This window comes from Myiozetetes cayanensis, unplaced genomic scaffold (assembly GCF_022539395.1).
Source record: "Myiozetetes cayanensis isolate MyiCay16 unplaced genomic scaffold, myiCay2020 scf1, whole genome shotgun sequence".
Classification (NCBI taxonomy): domain Eukaryota; kingdom Metazoa; phylum Chordata; class Aves; order Passeriformes; family Tyrannidae; genus Myiozetetes; species Myiozetetes cayanensis.
Genome location: NW_026086604.1, coordinates 70,288,053 through 70,309,394, shown reverse-complemented (window position 1 = coordinate 70,309,394; position 21,342 = coordinate 70,288,053). Strand labels below are relative to the sequence as shown.

At 38.6% G+C, this 21,342-nt stretch overlaps 1 protein-coding gene across 1 annotated transcript in view; it reads right to left on the bottom strand.

Annotated features, from left to right (window-relative positions):
* Positions 1 to 21,342, bottom strand: part of ADCY2 (adenylate cyclase 2) — a 208,169-nt gene that overhangs the window by 88,759 nt on the left and 98,068 nt on the right. The window contains exon 4 of the mRNA XM_050320235.1: positions 20,157 to 20,306. Within this exon, the coding sequence (XP_050176192.1) occupies positions 20,157 to 20,306 (150 nt within the window). The remainder of the gene's footprint in view (positions 1 to 20,156; positions 20,307 to 21,342) is intronic.

Sequence of the window (21,342 nt, the reverse complement as noted above, 5' to 3'; positions counted from 1 at the left end):
GAGGAACTTGGTGTAGTGAAAGGTGTCCTTGCCCATGGCAAGGGGTTTGGAACTAGATGATCCTTCCAGATCCTTCAACCCAAACCATTCTATGATTTTATGTCTACTCCCTTTAAAAAAAGAACCTAACACTGCAGCTCTACAGTTGAAAGGCTAAAAATCTTGTGTCAATGGGGCTACAGTGGCAGCACTGCACCAGGTTATAATTACCTCAAAGCAATAGGTATGGTGGGGTTACAGCAGTCCTTGCAGTGCTGTTTGTTAATTTGCTCAAGAGCACATCTTCTTCAAGGAGTAAACAACCCTGCATGTCTGTTAACACAGTCAGTGGCTCAGAAGAAGCACTGCACTCACTGCACTCACCCTGCAGCTGACACCAGAATGTTCCCAATGCCAAACCTACCTCACAAAATACAAAGCTCTTTAGAGGGCATTTTAGTTATTTTCTTTATAATATGTGGCTTTTTCAGACTAAGAAACCAATTCATTCAATAAGGTTATGCTAATCACCTGACCAACTTAAGCAAACATTTCCATAGAATGAAAAACTTGCATCAGTTATTTTCTTGCCTGCTTCTTAAAAATGCATCTTATTACCTACCCATATTAACAGGTTGAAATTCTAGCATCATTTAAGAAAGGCCACTGCTTAATGTAGGTGCTGAAAGTGACTTTCTACATTTCTTGTCAACTAAAACTAGACTTTTCAGTTACATTACCCACTGTTTTTATCTCTCAGTGAAACTGTGTTTCATTGCAGATAAATGCCTAGTTGTTCTGATACTTTCAGGGTAAAGAGTTTATTTTATAAAAGAGAGTTCCAGATATTATGCCTGGAAAGGGAGGAAGGCAGTGAGTCACTTGAAAGGCAACAATGGTTTGTAGAGTCTATGCTTACGCTCAAGAAGAGACATAAGAGTTTTGACAATAGTTCTCTGAATCCGGTAGCAATGCAGCTCTTCTCTTTAAAATGTGATATACTAGGCAGTGACTGAACCATACGCATCAAATTTTTCCTGAGTATTAAGAAAACCAAACTTTCTTGAAAATTACTATTCTACACTAAATCTCCTTCCCAGAAGAGGAGGTGGTAAATGCCCTTTGAAGTGGACATATGAAGACAAAGAGGCTACAAAAGCTGACAGGAGGAGGATGCAAAAACAAGTACCTTAGCTTGTTGGGAGAACTCTGGTCAAGTACTTTCAAGGACTAAATGACTGACCTGTCCTATACAGAGCAAAAGTACCCAGGCTATAAGAGCAACAACCTCTCCAAATCTGAAACCACAGACTAAGGCGGTTTTGAAGTCTGCTGTGTGTACACATTATGTGCTTTTCCCCCTTGCCCCTGCACCACAGCTCTTAATTAGGATTTAAACAGGGTTTTCTGAATGTCTCAATCATTTTCAGTAAGGATTGCATACGTTAACATTTTTAAATCTGAGAAGTACCAGTCAATTGGATCAATTCATGATCAACTCGAAGCTTTGTGAAACAAGGTTTGAGGGATCCCCTGTAATACTCTGTCAGGATTAGTTATCTTGAAGATATTTGATGACACCAGTGAAGGATAAAAATCCGTTGATGTATGCTGCATGTTGTTAGGACTTTCTTAATTTTTACAGTGACATCAGTGAGCAGGACTACATTTTAAAGTGATTTGGGGTTTTAAAGGATATTGAATATCTTTTGAAAACGTGCAGTGTAGTCTTAGTAGTGATGTACAGTGTGACTGCTCCTTCAGCTCCCTCCATCCCAAGTTTAAGAAAAGTTCAGGATGTTTCTCATGGCTCTCCATAGTCCACAGTTCCATGGCCTAGTTGACCTGCCTCACAGATTATGCAAGATTCCAAAAGGGTTGAAGTCCTTACCTATTTCCATAGCACTGGAATTTTTTATCTTGTCACTGAGACTCTGATCACTTGGTTTACTCCTACTAGTATGGAAAATAACAGCATGCTTTTTCTGGAAATCACTATAAATCCTCACTATGACTAACAGACATTTATCACGTGGCTTCTACTTTTTCATCACAATGTAGAAAAGTCTCTCTCCTCAAAATTGATGGCTATTTTCCTACAACATACAACATATACTTTTTTCACCAAAGTCTCAACAAGCATCATGCTGACTTGATTTTTTTTTTATAGTGCATCGCAGACAATATAGAAGAAATTTTGCAGATCTTACAACTGCCTACATTTTAAAGCATCCCAGACACATGTGGTTCTACTTAACTGTCATCAGAGTTTCCTGAGGATTACCTACTGCATCCACACTTGCATTACAGGCATATTATACTATGGTTCTCCCTCCTTCTTTTCTCTTCAGTGCATCATTATTCATAGTCTTCATATTTGTCAACCAATTCACCTTCAGAAAGTCATATCTTTAAAATGCTAATGTATTCTATGCTATGCAACAACGTGCTTCTATCTTTTACTGGTTAGATAAAACTTTTAACTGAATGAAAAAAAAATTAGGAAGAAACTGTGCTACAGTGATTTATGTGAGTAAGTTATAGTACATCTATTTATAGCATTACACAGCTTTTTAATGATAGTCTGTTGGCATAATTAAGACTCCTTGCACAGAATTTGAACAAAAACATAACAACAACAATAATATTTAATTGCATTTTATATGCAAAAATCAATGGGGCTTCAGCTAACAGCAATATGTTTCTCATATGCTACTGATTCTAAATCGGGTTGTGACATACCATTTGTTCCTCAAGCTCATTGAAGATGCACACATTAATTTACAAGAACTCTACAAAATGCATATGGAAAAGAAAAATAAGCCCCACAGTTTACACAAAATGAGGAAAAATAGAGAGAAAGTTTATCACAGGATACACACAAGATAAGCAATCAATTCTAATTAGAAAGGCATATATTAACAGAGCAATAAAAGATTAACTATAAAAGAAAGGTTTCACCTAAAAAGCTGGTATGAAAAGAAAAACAAAAGCTTATGATTTTGATTAAATTATCTTGTTAGAACAATAAATAACCCCAGACATCCTTGGGCATATTTGCAAAGTATTTGCATGTCACAATAACAGTTCCAGGCACACTAACTTCCATCTTCTATTTTTATAACTCATCTAACAAGCTGAACATATTTTTTCCCCTATGGTACCAGAAAACAAATGTTCCTTCTTAGCAAGTGCAAAGATGTATTTTAAAAGAACCTAGAAGAATAACTCAAAATGCAGGAAGACTACTGGTGCAAAGTTGGTTGTTTGTTTTTTTTTTAATATGGACAGAAAATGAAGTTGTCATCAATTTAAAATTCCATTCATCACAGACAGATTTTGGCCAGCAATCTGGTCAAACTGAAAAATCAGTGATGAGGAGTTAGTGATCTAGAGTAAACTTCTTTACTGTAACTGTGCTTTTAAAGAGTGTTGTCACTGTGGACAGTGTTACAGCTGCACATTATTCCTGTGAGCACTAGGCCTTCTTCTTAATTATGTTAAAAAAAAAAAAAAAAAAAGCAGCTCCAGTTGTTGCAGCATATCAGGGCTGCCTAAGGGTTCCCTTCAGTGCACTAAAGGGCATTATTAAAGGTATCTGTGATGCACTGACTCATGAACAAAACCAGATGTGACCTATAAAGCAAAGGGAATTTAACAAGACCAACTCATAACCTTATTTTCCCTTAGTCCTCTCACATTTGAAAGATCACAGTAGCCTCTATAGCTTAGAGTTGGGATGGAAGGCAGGTGTCAGGATCTACTCTGGCTAGAGCATTTCTAAAGGATCACATATATAACTGGAGATAGGCGATGTTCCAAAGCTGACATTCTTCCCAAATGCAAGGAATAGAGAAGAGCATAAAATTCTTAAAAAGCATGAAAAACAAAGTTCTGGAGAAATAACTTTCTCTCAGCAATAAAAACAAAGGATTTTTGTTCTCAAGGAGTTTAACACAGAGCTCGCAGGGCCGAAGGAACTTAAAATGTACTGCAGAAAGACTGCTAAAAAACTACATAACATTTCATTTCTATCAAAAAGAGGAGATCGGTAAAATACAAAGCTATTAATTTGTAGGTATGAATCAAAGTTGATACAAATTAATGTTGCAGTAGAACAGGTTTTAGAGCCACGTGACAAAAAGAACAGGAACAATTATCAGGGCTATTTTCTTTTCTGACAATATGAAGTTACTAGTAATAACTAGGAGAAAGATGGGACTGAAAAGCTGAAAATAGGTCTCAGAAGACCATGCCTGTGGTTTCACAGAACACACAACACAGTGCATGCACCAGCTGTCACCAAGAACTCCCTTCTGCCTGCCTCACCACTGCAGCTATTATGGTCCCCATGTCCCTGCTGTGAGACTTCTTTTTCCACCAGGCATGGGTGGCAACGTTTTGGCAGCACAGGAGCTGCAGAGGTGGCCTCTGTGGAAAGAGGTGAGTTGCTCTGCCCCAGACCCACTGCAGAAACAACTGACTCCACTAGCAAAGCTGGTGGTATCTCCAGGAAAATGCACGGGAAGAAGGGCAGGAAAAGCCAGAGAGAAAGAAAGAGGAAACAAAAGGAGTGAGATACAGAAAAGGGAACACCAAGGCCAGCAGAGGAGGAAAAGCTCCATTCTGGAGCAGATATCCACACTGCAGCCTATGGAGAACAATATCAGAGCAGATGGATATGCCTGATGAAACTGCAGCCTCTGCAGAGCCCACGCCTGGAGCAAAGGAAAACCATGACGAGGAAACAGCAGCAGCAGAAAGGAATTCCTATGTACTGACCTCCCCCCTCTTCCCATCCATGCTGCTTGAACAGTGGTAGGGGAACTGGAAGTGAAGGAGTGGAGCCTGGAAGCAGGGGAAGGAAAGATATGGTTACATTATCTTTTGTTTCTAACTAACCAAAGTTGTGTCAGTTCTCAAGAGATTAAGTTAATTTTCTTAAAGTTCAGTCTGTTTTGCCCACAGTGGTAATTGGTAACTGATTTGCCTGTCTTGACCCACGAGCTTTCTCATCCTTTTTTTTTATTTCCTATTTTCTTCCCTTTTCCTGCTGACATTGGGGGAAAGTGAGTTACTAGCTAGGTAGGAGTTTGGCTGCAAGCCAGAGCTAACTCACCACAATATTACACTGTTCTCCAAATAACATGGGAAACTTCCTATTCAGTGTTGCAAAAAAAGGTTGGGCCTGTTAGACACCATTAGAACCTGAAAACTCATTACCCGTGTAAAGTCATCAATACAGTAATTTTCCACTATCTGCTAAAAGCAGAAAATTAAAAAAGGCTACACAAATTTAGTAGTGTCTTACTGCTTGAGTAGTCACATTTGATGACCTATAATGAGAAAGCTGATAACTGCTGAACTTGAAAAATCTACTGAAAATAGCAAGGAAGAAACTTTAAAACAGGCACACAGTGATCTAAGCTTTAGACTGTTTGAGACTGACTTAAGTGGTCATCAAATAAAACTATGCAGGCTAAAACAAACAAAGGGAAATTATTTTTCACACCTTATGCAAATTATTTTTCACACTCTTTGCAGTTGAGCAGAAAGTGTGCCAGAGGACTTGTGGATATCAAAATCAGTTAAATGACACATCAATTCTGGTTCATTAAGTAACTAAAGCACAGAGTTGCTTGTGCGCAGAGAGATCACTGGGGAAGTATATGCAAAAGATTTTCTTCTCCACTTTTTCATATGCATAAGCTATTGGCTAACAACAAGATTCTGGGCTAGGTGGTCATTTCCTTTGCCTCAGAGTGCCTGCTCTTTATTCCTAGCAATGTCTTGAACTCTGCTTTTGAACAACTTTTTTTGGTATATTTATAATATTTTAAATAAGTGTCCTTGTCCTCTAAGCCTCTTGTGGTGGTTTAAGTAATCTCCGTGTCTCTTTCTTGACTTCAGATTTCAAATTATCTCCTAAATGCTGTTTTCAATCAGTTTCCTGTAGTTTTGTATAGTTACCTTTTTTTAAAGGTAACATTATTTTTGGGTTGGGTTTTTTTCCCCCTCTTAGCCAAGTAGGGATGCTCACATGCAAATACAAAGTTCAGCAACAAATCAAGGCTTAATCTCCTTGTGGTAGCTTAAAGAACCGAGAAGGAACTTAGTTTAAAAATTTGACCCTAATAAGCTTATGTCTGCATGGCTATACATGCTGTATCATGACCCATAATAGACCATGACCCATAACATTTTCCCAGTCCATACATGTGTGACTGAGGCCTCCTGCTGTTGTTACATTTGCCATAGGCAAAGATATTCTCATGTCTTCTCTCTCTAATGTGTCTTGTATTTCATGAGCAGTTCCTCATATTCAATGAGAGGTTGAGCATACTGAATAGCTGGGACTTGAGTTTAGCTTTTGCATTTTAGTATTTTCGAAAGAGTTTAACCTTTTCTTCATAGACTATCTAGGGTGGTAGCAGGTAGGTTCTTTTACATTTTTGAGGGTTTTATTGAACAGCCATCTAAAAAAATGGGAAGTGGGGATAAGGATGCTGAATACAGTTTGAATGGGACCAACATATCAGATATTCACAAATATTTAAAAGCACTAATCTGACTAATAACAAAAAATAAATCCAGTAGTATATCACGGGGGGTTTTGGTCCCCCGAGATGAGACCCTCAGGCACACTTTGTATAGGAGACAGTCACACGGGTGGTGACCCACAAAATGGCATTTATTAAAACAAGATGTCAGTTTATATAGAGGGGAATATGGAAGGGTCTCGAAAAGGGTGGGATTTTTGCCAGGGGCATCAAATCCTGAGGGTCAGTGATAAGGGAAGATGGAGGGATTGGCCACAGGGAATATGTCCAGCCATATAGGGAGAAGGGATGAGCTAGGGAGGAAGGGAAAGAGTGGTCTGGGGTACAAACAGGGGAATTCTGCAGAGGTTTGTGAGGCTGCATCTAGTAGCTGGGTCTCTAGGCAACCCCTTGCAGCTGCAGGTGTTCTTCCTCTGAGGTTTCCTCGCAGCCTTTCTGCATCTTTCTCCATTCTCTGTAGGCTTCTGTTGGTCCACCCCCGACAGTAGTAGAAGTCAAACCTGTTATTTTTCTAAAGAGTAAACCAGTGCTAGTTTACATAGGGGCAAAGATGTGCCTGAAAGACTGTACAGGAAAAAAAATGTACTTTGAAAGAAGAGAGAGATACATGAGGAATTAAAAAGCTGTCCCAATAGATGAAAAGAGACATGGAAGAAGACACCCTTTTATTGGCAAAGAGAGACATGAAAGAAGGAAATAGAATTACATTTAAGAGCATAAAATGCCTTTTGAGATAATTTTAACAAGAATATATGAGAAAGACTAAGAATGCCACAAATGCAAATGACAGAGGAAAAGGAATGCTTCTTGATGAAGTTATTTAAAGGGTCTTTTGGGGTGTTCAAAATGATGAATTTGGGAAAAGTCAGATGCAATTCTTTGCTCCATCACATTTTATTACTTAGTAGTAAAACAGAAAATCCCAAGCACTGGATATAAATAACAGCACAGGAGAAAGGCAAGTCGGTTTATTAAAATACAGAGCAGCCACAAATGCATGTTAGCTGGAAGCAGAAGGTTCTTACACAGTCAACAGAGTAAGACTATGAAAGAGCCTTCAAACACAACCAGTTGCTAAAAAAACCCTATGTGGTGTTAAGAGGGACGGATCTAGAGCTACAAAAAGGCTAGGAGAACATACCTCTTTGCAACTTCAGAGTACAAGATTCGAGGGGTCTTGCAGACTTCCCAGTAACTGGCTAAAGGGCATCAGTGTTGCAGCCATTTTTTTTTTCTTAGATCAGTCTAATATTCTACACGGACGGCTGAATTGCATTAATAATATTTAAAACATGAAACCATTTTAAACTGCAGTAGTTCATAGAGCCAGAGGCAATTTTCTTTTCCTCACTTTAGGAGGAAAAAGATAAATACTACATATTTATATTGAATTTTGGTTACAGCAAATAAGCAAAAATAACTTCTTTACTTCAATTCAGTGCATGGTGGTTTATGTAACTACACTCTGAAAGCAGGAAAACTACTATGTAGAATGGAGTGGTGAAAGAGCAATGAAACCGTGGAGACAGTTCCAGTCCACCAATGGTACTGATTTAAATGTGGATTTTATCTGACCTCAAGTAATTTGATTTTTAAACAAACATTTGGAAATGTAAAAGTGAAAGGACAATAGCACATTATATTCCAAGGTCCTCTGAATAGTCAAATTGTACTTAAACAGAAAAATAACACTGCCAAAGTGTTTAATATTACAGAAAATCACCTAGACTGACTGGAGAAAATTAGACAACACAAATATCAGAGGTCTAGAAAACGTTGTACAAGACACAATGGAGGAAACCAGGCTTGTTTGCTCTATTAAAGGGATAAGAGAGGGGGCAATAGCCTTCAGGTTCACAGAAGGCTGTAATAAAGAGGAAAGGAATAAACCTCATTTATATCCAATGCAATTCACACACCTAGATTGCATTGTGGATTAGTTAAGATAGGTAAAAGGAAAAATATTCCCCAAAGATAAAAACTGAGGGAAACAGGTCATCTAGGAAAAGTGTAGAAGATCCAGATTTTGTAGAGACAGTTAAGACAGACATCTGCTGAGGATGTTTCAAGTATCCTTGGTCCCACCACCAAGCAAGGAGAAGGATTAAGTAAACTCTTCACATTCGAGACTTCTTTTCCTACATTGTACAAAAACATTCTAAAGTAGGAATAAAACCTTCTATAAATTATATTTTGAAAACAGATCTAGCAGGGTCTACTCCACAATCCCACTTCTGCTCATGAAAATTGTTTGAACATTTCAGTTAGACAAAACCCCCTACTTTTAGAAGGGACAAATTAATTTCAAGAAATTGGTTTCAGTAGATACAGGTGAGTTGACTATAGAAGTTGTAAGTAGTTAAATAGGTGGACTTTTGCATCCTCTCTCAATTCTCTTGTTCCTTTTTATTCCTTTTTGAATCTCTGCCATATGAAAAAACACTAAAACTGGAGGAGGACGGAAAGAATTCATTAGTGGTTCTGGAAAGGATTTAAAAAGAAAGTGTCAGGTTTCAGTGAATAAGGAAATACAGAGAGAGGAAGTTCGGGGAGGGTGTTTACTGTCACTTCTACAGCATTTTAAAAAGGTTAACAGATTTTTATCAAGATGTCAAGTTTAATCTGACTTATAATCATTTCAACCAGATCTACCTCAAGAACCAATATAGCTGTAATTTTTGAGTTTGTTTCCCTTACTACAGCTTTCAGACTTTTTTTTTTTAACGAGAGGACATTTGTCGAAAATAATGACTGTTCATGTGATAATTTAGATTTAAACAAACATACGACTTAGTGTTATTCAACATTCTGGTTTAAAAATTAGCATAGTAGCACAGATTGAATGGCTCAAAATTGAAGTTCCTGCCAGATTTCTAAATGCATTTTACTGAGAAACATATTTTTATGTTGAGTATTTTGTGTAGCAAGTCTGAGACATCACAGGTTTCCACAAAGCTACTTGATAATCCAGAATAACAAGTAAACTTAATGCTTCTAACAAAAAACGACTTTTCTCAGTGTCCATATACATTGAATTGTACATAACCACACCATAGGTATATGTATGCCCAAGCATCTGAGGTTGGACATGCACCTTTTAGCTCTAAGAGTACCAGTATAACCACACCGTCACCTCCCCTTCCACTCCACAAAAATTTATATTGCTCTCAATCTAACAGACTTCTTATTTAAAGGAAAACCAAAATATAATAAAACATAAAACATGGCTCTGAGAATCAGTAAGGCATACATGCTGTGAACATCTTTCAGGGTAACACAGTTCACAGGGCCTCTACTTACTATTAAGTAATTTTTCTTTCTCATTTCATTAAAGCATCCACATGCACAATTCTTACAAAACCTCAAAGATACATGGGGTTGCCTCAGAAGAAGCCTGGCGACCTATGGGGAAAGACTCATATTCCTAACTGTCAACTAACACCATCTTTGAGTACAAATGGCTGAATCCAATGACAACTCCAAATAGAAGGAAAGGGATTTTCTTTAAGAAGTCAAATCTGTGGGTCAGGGTCCAGACTGACAAGTTAGATGTCACAGATATGACTGCAGTGCAGCTGCAGTGCAGCTCAGGCAGGAACCAAAGGTGACAGCCTCAGCCAAAAAGCAGTTCCTAAGGGAAGGAACAATGAGACCATACCATAACTTCTTACAGCTTTCTTCATAACACCTCTTAATAGTAAGTTCACCTTGTACACAACCAGCTGAGTCCTAGAAGGAAGTAGAGTGGGCTCCTAAACTTGACATCTACCACTTGGTATGTGGTGGTGCTTTTGGTTGAAAGCACCACAGAGTAGTATATTTGGCAGAGTTATATTTTTTACTACTGGTCTTTCCCACAATATGAAGTCCTTCAGATCCAGGGAATTCTAAAGGGACATAAGGATTTGGCGGAAAGAGAAAAGAGAAAGAATATTACAAAAAGAGAAAGGTAACCAATTTACAATTTGAAAAGAGTCAGAAGTAATATCTAGTTAGGCCATTGACAAGGACATGAACTTCCAGAAAAGTCCCCATTTAGCCAGACTGCTGAGACGGCCTTAAGACAGTGAGCACACCTTTCCCATTACAGTGGCCATAGGGTTCAAACATCCCCAACTTACGTTGTTTAGTGTACGTGCACTGCCAGTGTGAATGTTCAGCCAGCACGGGTTTAGGAGGGGCAGGTCCTGTCTGACCAACCTGATCTCCTTTTACGATCAGGTGACTCACCTGGTGGATGAGGGGAAGGCTGTGGATGTGTCTATCTGGACTTCAGCAAAGCCTTTGACACTGTCTCCCATAATATACTCCTGGAAAAGCTGGCAGCCCACGGCTTGGACAGGGGCACTCTGTGCTGGGTTAGGAACTGGCTGGAGGGCCGGGCCCAGAGAGTGCTGGTGAACGGGGCTGCATCCAGCTGGCGGCCGGTCACCAGTGGTGTCCCCCAGGGATCAGTGCTGGGCCCAGTCCTGTTTAACATCTTTATCGATGATTTAGATGAGGGGACTGAGTCCATCATTAGCAAATTTGCAGACGACACCAAGTTGGGAGGGAGGTCAACCTGCTGGAAGGCAGGAGGGCTCTACAGAGGGACCTGGATAGGCTGGAGAGTTGGGCTGATTCCAACGGGATGAAGTTCAACAAGGCCAAGTGCCGGGTCCTACACTTTGGCTACAACAACCCCTGCAGCGCTACAGGTTGGGCACAGAGTGGCTGGAGAGCAGCCAGGTGGAAAGGGACCTGGGAGTTTGGATTGACAGGAGGCTGACCATGAGCCAGCAGTGTGCCCAGGTGGCCAAGAAGGCCAATGGCATCCTGGCCTGGATCAGGAACAGTGTGGCCAGCAGGAGCAGGGAAGTGATCCTTCCCCTGTACTCAGCGCTGGTGAGGCCACACCTTGAGTATTGTGTTCAGTTCTGGGCCCCTCAGTTCAGGAAAGACATTGAGGTGCTGGAGCAGGTCCAGAGAAGAGCAACGAGGCTGGTGAAGGGACTTGAGCACAAGTCCTATGAGGAGAGGCTGAGGGAGCTGGGGTTGTTTAGTCTGGAGAAGAGGAGGCTCAGGGGTGACCTCATCACTCATACAACCCATACGACACTCATACAACTCCCTGAGAGGAGGCTGTAGCCAGGTGGGGGTCGGTCTCTTCTCCCAGGCAATCAGCAGTAGGACAAGAGGGCACAGGCTTAAGCTCTGCCAGGGGAGGTTTAGGTTGGATATTAGAAAGAAGTTCTTTACAGAGAGAGTGATCAGGCATTGGAATGGGCTGCCCAGAGAGGTGGTGGATTCACCGTCCCTGGAGGTTTTTAAGACGAGGCTGGATGTGGCACTGAGTGCCATGATCTAGTAATCACACTGGGGTTGGATCAAGGGTTGAAGATGATCTCAGAGGTGTCTTCCAACCCAGTTAATTCTACGATTCTGTGATTCTATGATTCATATGGACAATCACTTAAAGAACCAATTGTATTAAAAGTGATGTAAAGAAGATATTTAGAAGTGATAGGGTTATCAAGAATGTTAGAAAAATAGATAACTATTTGTGAGCAATAATACAGGAGGTATTTAAAACACCCAAAGGAAATTAATTCGAAAAATACTTGTTTACACTATGGAAGCATATATGTTGGAAAGTAGTTATTCTGGAAAGAATACAGATTCCATGGTACTTAACCCAGTGAGCAGGACCTCCCAGTATGATGCTGCTGCTAACAAGGCCACTGTGACCTATAGACTTGTAAGAAGACTTTTTATCTATCTTTACCTCCTTATGGGACTTACAGTGTGAACATCATTGACAACAGTGTGTTTAGATATGCTTGCTATGAAAATGATCCAAGAAATCATGAATGAGTTCACTAGAAGGTCCCAAGAATGATCAAATGCCTGGAAAATCCTCACTGTAGAAAATCCTTTAAGATGTTTAAGCTATTTACAACATTGTAGGAATATTTATGACATGACTGAGCAATTTTGTATGTGAAAGAAAAAGACTGGAAGAGGCCTCTGGATTATCAAAATCTATGTGTAGTTTCTGTAAGCACAATATCCTGTAATCCCTGTCTGAAAAGAATAATTTCTAATGTAGAGAGCTGAAAAAGACATAGCAAGGTTAGTAAGGACAAGGGGATCTAGTTGGAGTTTAAGTAACTTTTATCAGGAAATAAAATGGCAATTTAAAAATGAGGCAATTAATTATGGGCATAATTAACAACTGAAAACTTTGGACTCGTTGTCAAAAGACATTCTCTTTCTAAAAAGACTGAATTTTTATCCATTAATTTTAGCTTTTGAAATGCGGCTGACAAAATTGCAGGTGCCATGACAAAAATTAACATTTGCCTGTCAGCTATGTATTTCATCCAAGCTATCAGGATATCTATGAAAATGTGGTAATTAGTATCTCTTAAACTACACATTTTCCTCATAAAACAAAACAGCATGACTCATCGGTTTATCTGAGTATGTTTGATGTAATAAATTACTGCAGATCAACACACAGAGAAGCAGCTGAAATCTCCAGCTCACTGCAAAGTGGTAAATGACCTTTTCTCACAATGAAGTCCTGCGGTAGGAAAAAACATTACAGGCAAGAACTGCAGCGTCTCTATTGACCTGTGAAGTAGGTACTTGCAAAAGGCATTTGCTAAGCCATTAATTTCAAAATTGTGGACAATATGAGTCTCTTCGTGTAAGTAACTAGACATGTAATAGTGGTATCTTTCCCCCTACGAATGAAATACACATTCCCTGGGGTGAAAGGCACAGTTTATAACATTTCAAAACATGACAAATCCTTATTTCTACATAAGGAGTCTCTCACAGCTCCTGCAAAAAATTTAGCAGAGTAAAAATTGGAAAATAACAGTTAAGAAAAGTCATCATCTGTCAATAGTGTTTTGCTATAAATTTCAAGGTAATTTTTCAGATCCCTGAAAAAGCATCAAAAGGGCAGTATTCCACAACTGATGGACCTCTGGAGTTTTCCAGAATGGTAAACTGAAAAGCTGCAAGGAAATTAATATCTTTTCTACCTTACAAAAGCTCTGGGCAGCAAGGCATTTGTGAAGCCTCTGCATCTCCTATCCTTACCTTTGTTATGGCTTTTTGATTTACGGGTCTCGGTTGTGACATAAAGTTTGATAAAAAAGTTTCAGATTTTTATTAAATATGGAACTTTGGGGGAAAAATAATTGAATATTCTTAAATAGATACCAGAAAATGATGATTATTTAGTCCATTTCAAATTCTTCAGTGACAGTATTCCTGTATTTCGCAGCACTCTGCTATAGGAAAGACATTAAAGAAAACTAGAGTCACTGAAAAATTCAGGTTGGAAGTCACCTCTTGTGATCCACAGTCCAGGATCTTGTTCCAAACAGGGCTAATTTCAAAACTAGATGAAGTCACTCAAAGCCTCTGTAGCCCAGAAAATATGATTTTTACCATAACATCGTAGGCTCTGTATTCAACACAGGATCTCCAGGCTTCTCTGAGCTTGCCTTGGCCTGAGTTTTAGTTGAGGCAACAATTGCCTGGCGGCCACATGTCTGTTGCCTCCCTATGATAGCTTTGCTCTGGAGTACCCATGGCAGGACACTGACACCCTTACCTAGCCACTGTGGGAAAACAGAGCCTCCGGGGTAACAGGGCTGGGGCATAGTAGCATACAGCCCTGAGTGGAGTAAAACTGAGGAAGAACGGGGTTCAAACCACGAGCATTTACCTCTCCCTGACGAAGAACTTGAGACACCTTGCTGTGAAACCCTTGCTTTCTGCTCAAGTAACATAGATATAATTCACCTTAGGATCCAGAGGGACATATGAAGCATAACACTGAAAATCTTGTTCATGGACTAAAAGGAAATAAATCTGATAACACACACACACACATAGAGATAAAGCTAAGATTTATTTATACTAACATTTATTGTTAGTTTAACTGCAATCTTAACAGTCTGATCTAAGAATTAATACTACTCCTGCTCTAATTATTGGAGGAAAAAAAAAAAAAGAAAACCAAATAAAGAAAAAAGTACTTCTGGATTAAAAAAGCAAAGTCCCAGTAGTATTAATACGGCTTAAATTGTTATACGTACAATTAGTAGTTTATGACCCTTCTTCTGGTAAAAGGCACAGGCTCTAACTGTTTACGTCCCTAAGGTTGATGGCTTCAGCCTGGCAATGATGGTGAAAAACTTTCAGTAAGTTATCAGCATCAGAAGTCCTTTGTGAGGAGGAGTATGATGCTGATGAGTTACTTCTTCCTTAATCTAAGATCTCTTTGCAGTAATTTTTAGATATATGACAACACACATTTATACCCTGCTCTTTCTTTGCTGGTCTGCAAGTCCATACTATACACGCTGTTTTATATGTCTTAAAACTTGTTCTTTGTTCTCTCTAACAACATTTGTGTCCAGGTTCAGGTCTGTATTTTCTGAAGTGACCAGTGGTGAACTACTTATAGATCTGGAGTCTTCAGTGCCAAACCTGTGAGTCATCTCTAATCATTGTATGCCTGTATTGCTCCGCATGGCTTTTTGTGGGTTTGCTTCTTAAGGCTTCCACTATCATGTCAGGTTTGCATTTTTCCAAATTATGTTACAGTTGTACATATCTCATTCTTCACAGAGTAGTTGTTCATTACTCTTATTTATATAATATCTATGGCGTTACAGTGCCGTAAGAAAAGTGAAATTAATTAGCAATAGCCACCTTGTCAGAAAAATTGCTGTTACAGCAAAATCAAGTGGGGGAAAAAAAGCTCCAGGAAAGTAAAAAAAAAAATTCAGACAGCATTAACCCTGAGGCCTTGCAAACTCAGCACAAAGCACATGGCAATGGCAGTACTGTAGTGCAGGGCTACATGGTTGCAGAAGACTGAGGGCAGTAACAGAATAAAAGCGGGATATACTTGAATATTTTCTGTATAACAGTTTTAGCTGTATTTATGCTTTTTTTGGTGTTAATTAGATAATGTGGACTGTGACTGTTATTACTATTGTAAATTAAGTATTACCAATAATTGGTTTTTGTGCTTTTGTTAGATTGTTAAGACTTTAATTAGCCTAACAAGAGATGCTGAGTTCTATATTTATAGTGTTGAAGAGTTGAAGCCCAACAACTGGTCCAGTTGAAACTTCACAATCTCCTTGAACACAGATTCCAGCACCTCTGCAGGTAGCCTTTCCCAGTGCTTAACCCTTCTCTTGGGGAAGAATCTTTTACCTCCTCCCAGTCAGGATTTATCCTGTCACAGCTCATGACTATTGCCTCTCATACTTTCACTTTCAGAAAAATCTGACTGCACCTTTTGTGCAAGCTCCCTCATGTAGTAGGTAGATGTTGGTAGTCCCCTCCAAGCCTATTCTTCTGCACCTGAATTCCCTAAGTCTCATCATCCATCATGAGCACTAGTCCCCTAATTATCCCTGCACCCTTTCAGTGGACTCTCTCCAGTTTCTGTTTGCATATTCTATCCATCTTTCCCATGGTCTACCATGAAAAACTTGTCACTTGCTCAGAATAGGCTTTAATTCCAGTAATGATACGTAAATTAACAGATAGGACTGGCCATGTCTATGTGTACACACACTACTGAAGTAGAAAATCAGTTCTAAAATTTAAAAGACCAAAGCTAGCTTTTGTTTTTCCTGTTTACTAGCTTTGAAGCTATGAGAAGAAAATGAAATGAGGAAGCTTAGAAAAACTATTCTATGTTCATGAAAATATTAGTAGCTTACCTTTTAAAATGCATCAATTGAACATACAGGAATCCACATTTTATATATTGGTTCCAAATAATGTATTTCAATGTTTCCATTCTTTACTAACAGCCTCATAAATGTGTAAGGCTTTTCTGCTTTACGTTAATTTTAAAAAATTTTGAAATAGTTCCTTTAATGAATAGTATTACTTCACCATGTTTCAGTGAAAAAATTAAAATCCCACTCAATGATTTGAAACCTCATTCATTTTCATCTGCTACCTGAGTGTCGTTTCTAAAACTGTCATTATACTGCCTCCTTTTCAAAGACAGCATTTCAGAGAACCCACTGAACACCAACACCTTACAAACACCTCCCTGTGATGTTGTAAGAATCTCTCAATGTATATTCCTGTCTCCTGATGCAAAGCACCAGAAGAGAGAAGAGCAATTATACTAACTGCTTGTCAGTGTTAAGATCTTGCACTCAGTGTTAGTGAGTCATTACCCCTACAAACTGTCAGCCAGACTGTATCAGTGAGACAAATAACATTAGGAAAGGGTTTTTTAAATATATATCTTGAAATAAGGCTGCAAATTAAAAAGAGGTCATAATAGTTCCCCGTTTCTCTTTTATAAACACTGAAAAGACGTAAAAGCTGTGCGAGAAACACCAAAGTGGGCACTGAAAATACTGCTTTTTACTACAGGAGTTAAAAATGGCCCCTGGCTTGCTGGGAGGGGTCACCACCCATAGCTTCCCATCCCTTCGGGAGCTGCCAGCCTTTGCTGTGCCCTCACAGAAGAAATACAGAGTGGTTTCAGTACAATATGTCCAACTTGTACTTCAGTATATATGCACACACCCCTGTTTCACCAGATTCTAATGTACATTGGCTTTAATTGAAAACAATGAACCTGCTGTTTCTCTTGAGTTCTTTGGCATAACTGTTGAGTGGTAATTCAATATACTCATCTATTGATCTATCAAAATGGTGTTCTCAAAAAGGCTATTGAAAGACACAAAAAAAACCCTAACAACCAAAAAATAATAGTTGGCTACATTTTTATGAGCCTATTCTCAAACAAAATAAGAGGAAATTCATGGAATAATTTAAACATAAATGGCACACCTTTCAAAAACAATTATAAAAGACATGATGTCCCTGATCTGGAAAAATGTGCAAATTTGACCTGGAGCCCTAACCATTTAGAAGCACATCCTACACTCTGCACTTGTACAAAAGTAGCTTATGTAAAGTAAATTAAAGTAAATTAAATTTTTTCCTGTTACAGAGATGTAGAATCAAGGGTCATGCTACAACCTTTTACAGGCTAATAAAGGCTTTGATCAAAACCAATGCTTTTTTAAAATGCACTGTAGTCCTACTGTTTCAATGTATCCCAGTTCTCTAAAAATAGTCACCATTATGATTGACTTGCTTTCTGAATGCTAACAATGTGGATTATCTTCTGTATCTTCTTGGTAAAACAAGCAGTGCTAAAAGACAGACTAAAGCATACCCACTTCTGAACTACTGTTTGCAAACAAAGAAGCATGTTAATCCTGAGGGAAAAATACCCTTATCAAATGAATTCTCATTTAGCTTTTCATATTTAAATATGTAACATTCCTAAGTGTGATAATATGGAGGTATGCATCTTGTCGTTTTTGTTGGAAAAACCTTGACATGAGATAAAGGACATACTAAGAGGCTGAGGGGATAAAGGCTAAAGAAATCTGTATAGGAAGATCTGAAGATCTAACAACCTCTTTTTCAGCTCATTAGACGTCAAAGAGATCACTGACATCCACAGAACACTTCTCTTTATTAAGATATTGATCCATCTGTTATTAACACAGACCTGTAATATCCTACTTAGAGCTATATAGATGTCTTAACTAATTTGATACATTTATTCCTATCAAAATGCAAATATGAAAACACACAAATATATATATATATAACAAATTATGTACAATTTCCTTCCTTATTCTATAAGAATGGCATAATTTATCAGTGAAAGATGGCTTTTGCTGCTTTCCATCCTGCTAGGCTATAACCCTTTTGAAACACAACTCCTACAAACACCAAAGAGGAAGCATCTGTCAGAGAATTCCAGAGAGTTTTGCTTCCTTTCATTGTCAGGTTCTCAATACTTTCTGCAACACCTTCAAAAGTCACAGTAAACCAAAGCTACTTATTTCTGTCTTTCCAAAGAAATGAGTAGTGTTTAGCAAATAATACACATTTGCAGAAAACATCAGCTAGAAATATGTTTGCTGTAACTACTGTCTTCTTACAAGCAGACTGCCTTCTTACAACAGCATCCTTACTCCTTTGAATTTGGTGTCCGGTAACACAGCCCTCCTGCTTCTTGCAGATACACCAGTGCATTTCCTATGCTTGAAGGAAAAAATAACCAATAGTAGAAACCTGAGCCCTTACAACTGTGCTCAGGAAGCTAAGGGATTGGGTCTCTCCTGAATAAGGGAGACCTTGACGCCTGCTATGAATTCTGCTGTCTGATTATGGTCTGCATACATGCTTCTGGCAGTCGAGGCCTAAGCACAGGGAGCAGTGCTAGCCGTTGTCTACAAAGTCACCATGAGCCTAGAAGCCATCACACCAGGACCCACATTACTGGCAACCCAGATGCCTGGCACTGGCTGCTCTGCACTCACAAGCTGTTTCATAGAACAAATTCGAAGATACTCTTGCATATTCTCAACAGATAGTAAACCAGGCGTTGTGTACCATCACTTACAAAGCCTTCCAATCCACTGCACATGGCTTGTGAAGGCAGAAGTTGAAACACAAATGACTGCTCTTACAAACCTCTCCTGCAACAGTACCTTATGCAGATTTTGCATCTAATCACCAAAGCTTGCTTTTACTATAAAACTTTGTCCTTAAGAAGTTGTAGCAACTTCAGCCAGCATGCAATCCAAATGCCCAGCAGAATAAGGATAGCCCTCTGAATATGCAATCTGTTAAAGTCCTGGTTGGGGCTTTTCATTTGCTTTTTTTAAGAAAATAGTGTTGGTGATGGATCTTGAAAACTTCAATTTAAAATGGCTACAGGTATTTGTGAGGTAGACATGACAGTTAGGGTCAGCTGGGACACACAACGTGTGTATCAGCACTTTCCGTAACAATAGAAACATGTCACCGAAGACTCTATTCTCTGACCCTTAACAGTTCACAGATTTTGAGTCTTGGTGACCTTCTAAGCAAAATGCACCTATCTCCTTTACTACTTGATGAAATCATTTGTATTTCAAATTCTCTTAAATGAAGCACCTATCTGTCAGGATGACAGGCACTGTACAGAGCTTGCAAAGAGAAAAGGAACTATATAAAGCACTCAGAGAAGTCTTTTATTCAACTGCTACAATAAATGACAGATACATCTCATTATGCAATTCCCCTAGCTCGTCTTAACAAACCTGACCCCCAAAACTATATCACATGATTCATCAGTATTTTGGTTTCAGATATTTTTCAAAACCAGTGCAGTGATATCTTCTTGCAGTGATTTGCAGCACTGGTCTTCATCATGAAGAACTGAAGATTTCCAAAAGCACATATGTACATCTCAGCTCATTCAATGAGGACAACAAAAGAGACGGTGTGCCAACATAAACTATGCAGCATTTTTAACTTTATCATAAAATATTTATGTAAAACAAATGAGAGAAAACATAATTTGACAACACAAATATCTAAAATACTCTTCCATATTCACATGGAAATTGTACACAACCATGTTCAAAAGACTTTGTATATTTCATTAAGTAAGTTTAAGTAAGTCATTAAGTGATTTTTCTTTAACAAGCTGGATTATATAGCAATGAATAGGGGGATAATGTCAAAACAGAAGAACAGACATGGGTGTGACTTTACCTGTTGCCTCTTCTCAAATTCTAACTTGATACGGGATTTGATGCAGTTGCACGTGTCCTGATACGTCTGCTGCAGTGCGAGTTCCATGAGGTGTTTGTGGTACGCTCCTGCCAAGTTTCCGCAGATAAAAATTATTACATTCGCCAATATCTAGGGGTTAAAGAAAAAAAAAGTGTCAGGAAATTTATATAAATAAATTAACAGAAATTAATTTTAGGCTGCAATGAAAGATTGCTGCAGTTATGTACTTTGCTTCTGTTTGATTTATAGCAAAGGTTAACCTTTCAAAAAGCCTTCACAAATAGTGGCAAAATCCCAAGCAATAACAGAATTATATTTAGGTTGGATACTGTTATAATTTAGCATTAAATAAGAATGAAAATTAACAACGTTTGTCTACGAAATGAGGTACACTTTTCCTGATAAAGGAAATTAGGCTCATGTTAAACATCCACTGCTGAGTATTAATTAGGTGGGATCATGATCTACTGATGCAAAACAACAGCTACAGCTCCCACTAACAATTTTAGAAGCCATATTACTGCTACGCTCTTTTAGCAAGACATTTTCTTTTCCAGTGCCATGTGACTGAGGGGTGAAAAGTTTCACCTACACACATGAACAGCCTGACCCGCATTTTACCCTAGCCTGATCCACCACTATCTGTCAGTCAGGTAAAATATTAACCTTGGTGACGATAGGCAATGTTTAAGTAGCGAGATCTGACATCTGTCTACTAGAATATACTTTTCCCTTCTACCAAAAAATTGCTTTTGCTTAAAACACAGAACTTAAAGATTTAAGGTTTAGGTTCAAACTTACAACATCAGATACCCTCTGTACACAACAACTCACAAGCATGAGAAATTAGTTTGCTTAAAAAAATCCAGACCTTTGCTGTGCTTCACCTTTGAAAAGGACACTATACTGTGTGGTGATGCTAATACTTTTAACTGTACACAGCTTATTGGTGCAAATAAAACAGACACATTTATCCATTCTAGCTTGCTCAGAGCAAAAGAAATATGAGAGAGCAATGAAACAATTCAATAATAAAAATAACAAAAAAGATAATATTAAATTGAAGTTGAGATACAGTTGCAGTCTAGTCAGAGCAGGTCTCTATCTGTAAGGCCCTAGTGTATCATATAACCTGGATTACAAGCACTACATGATGTCATAGTAC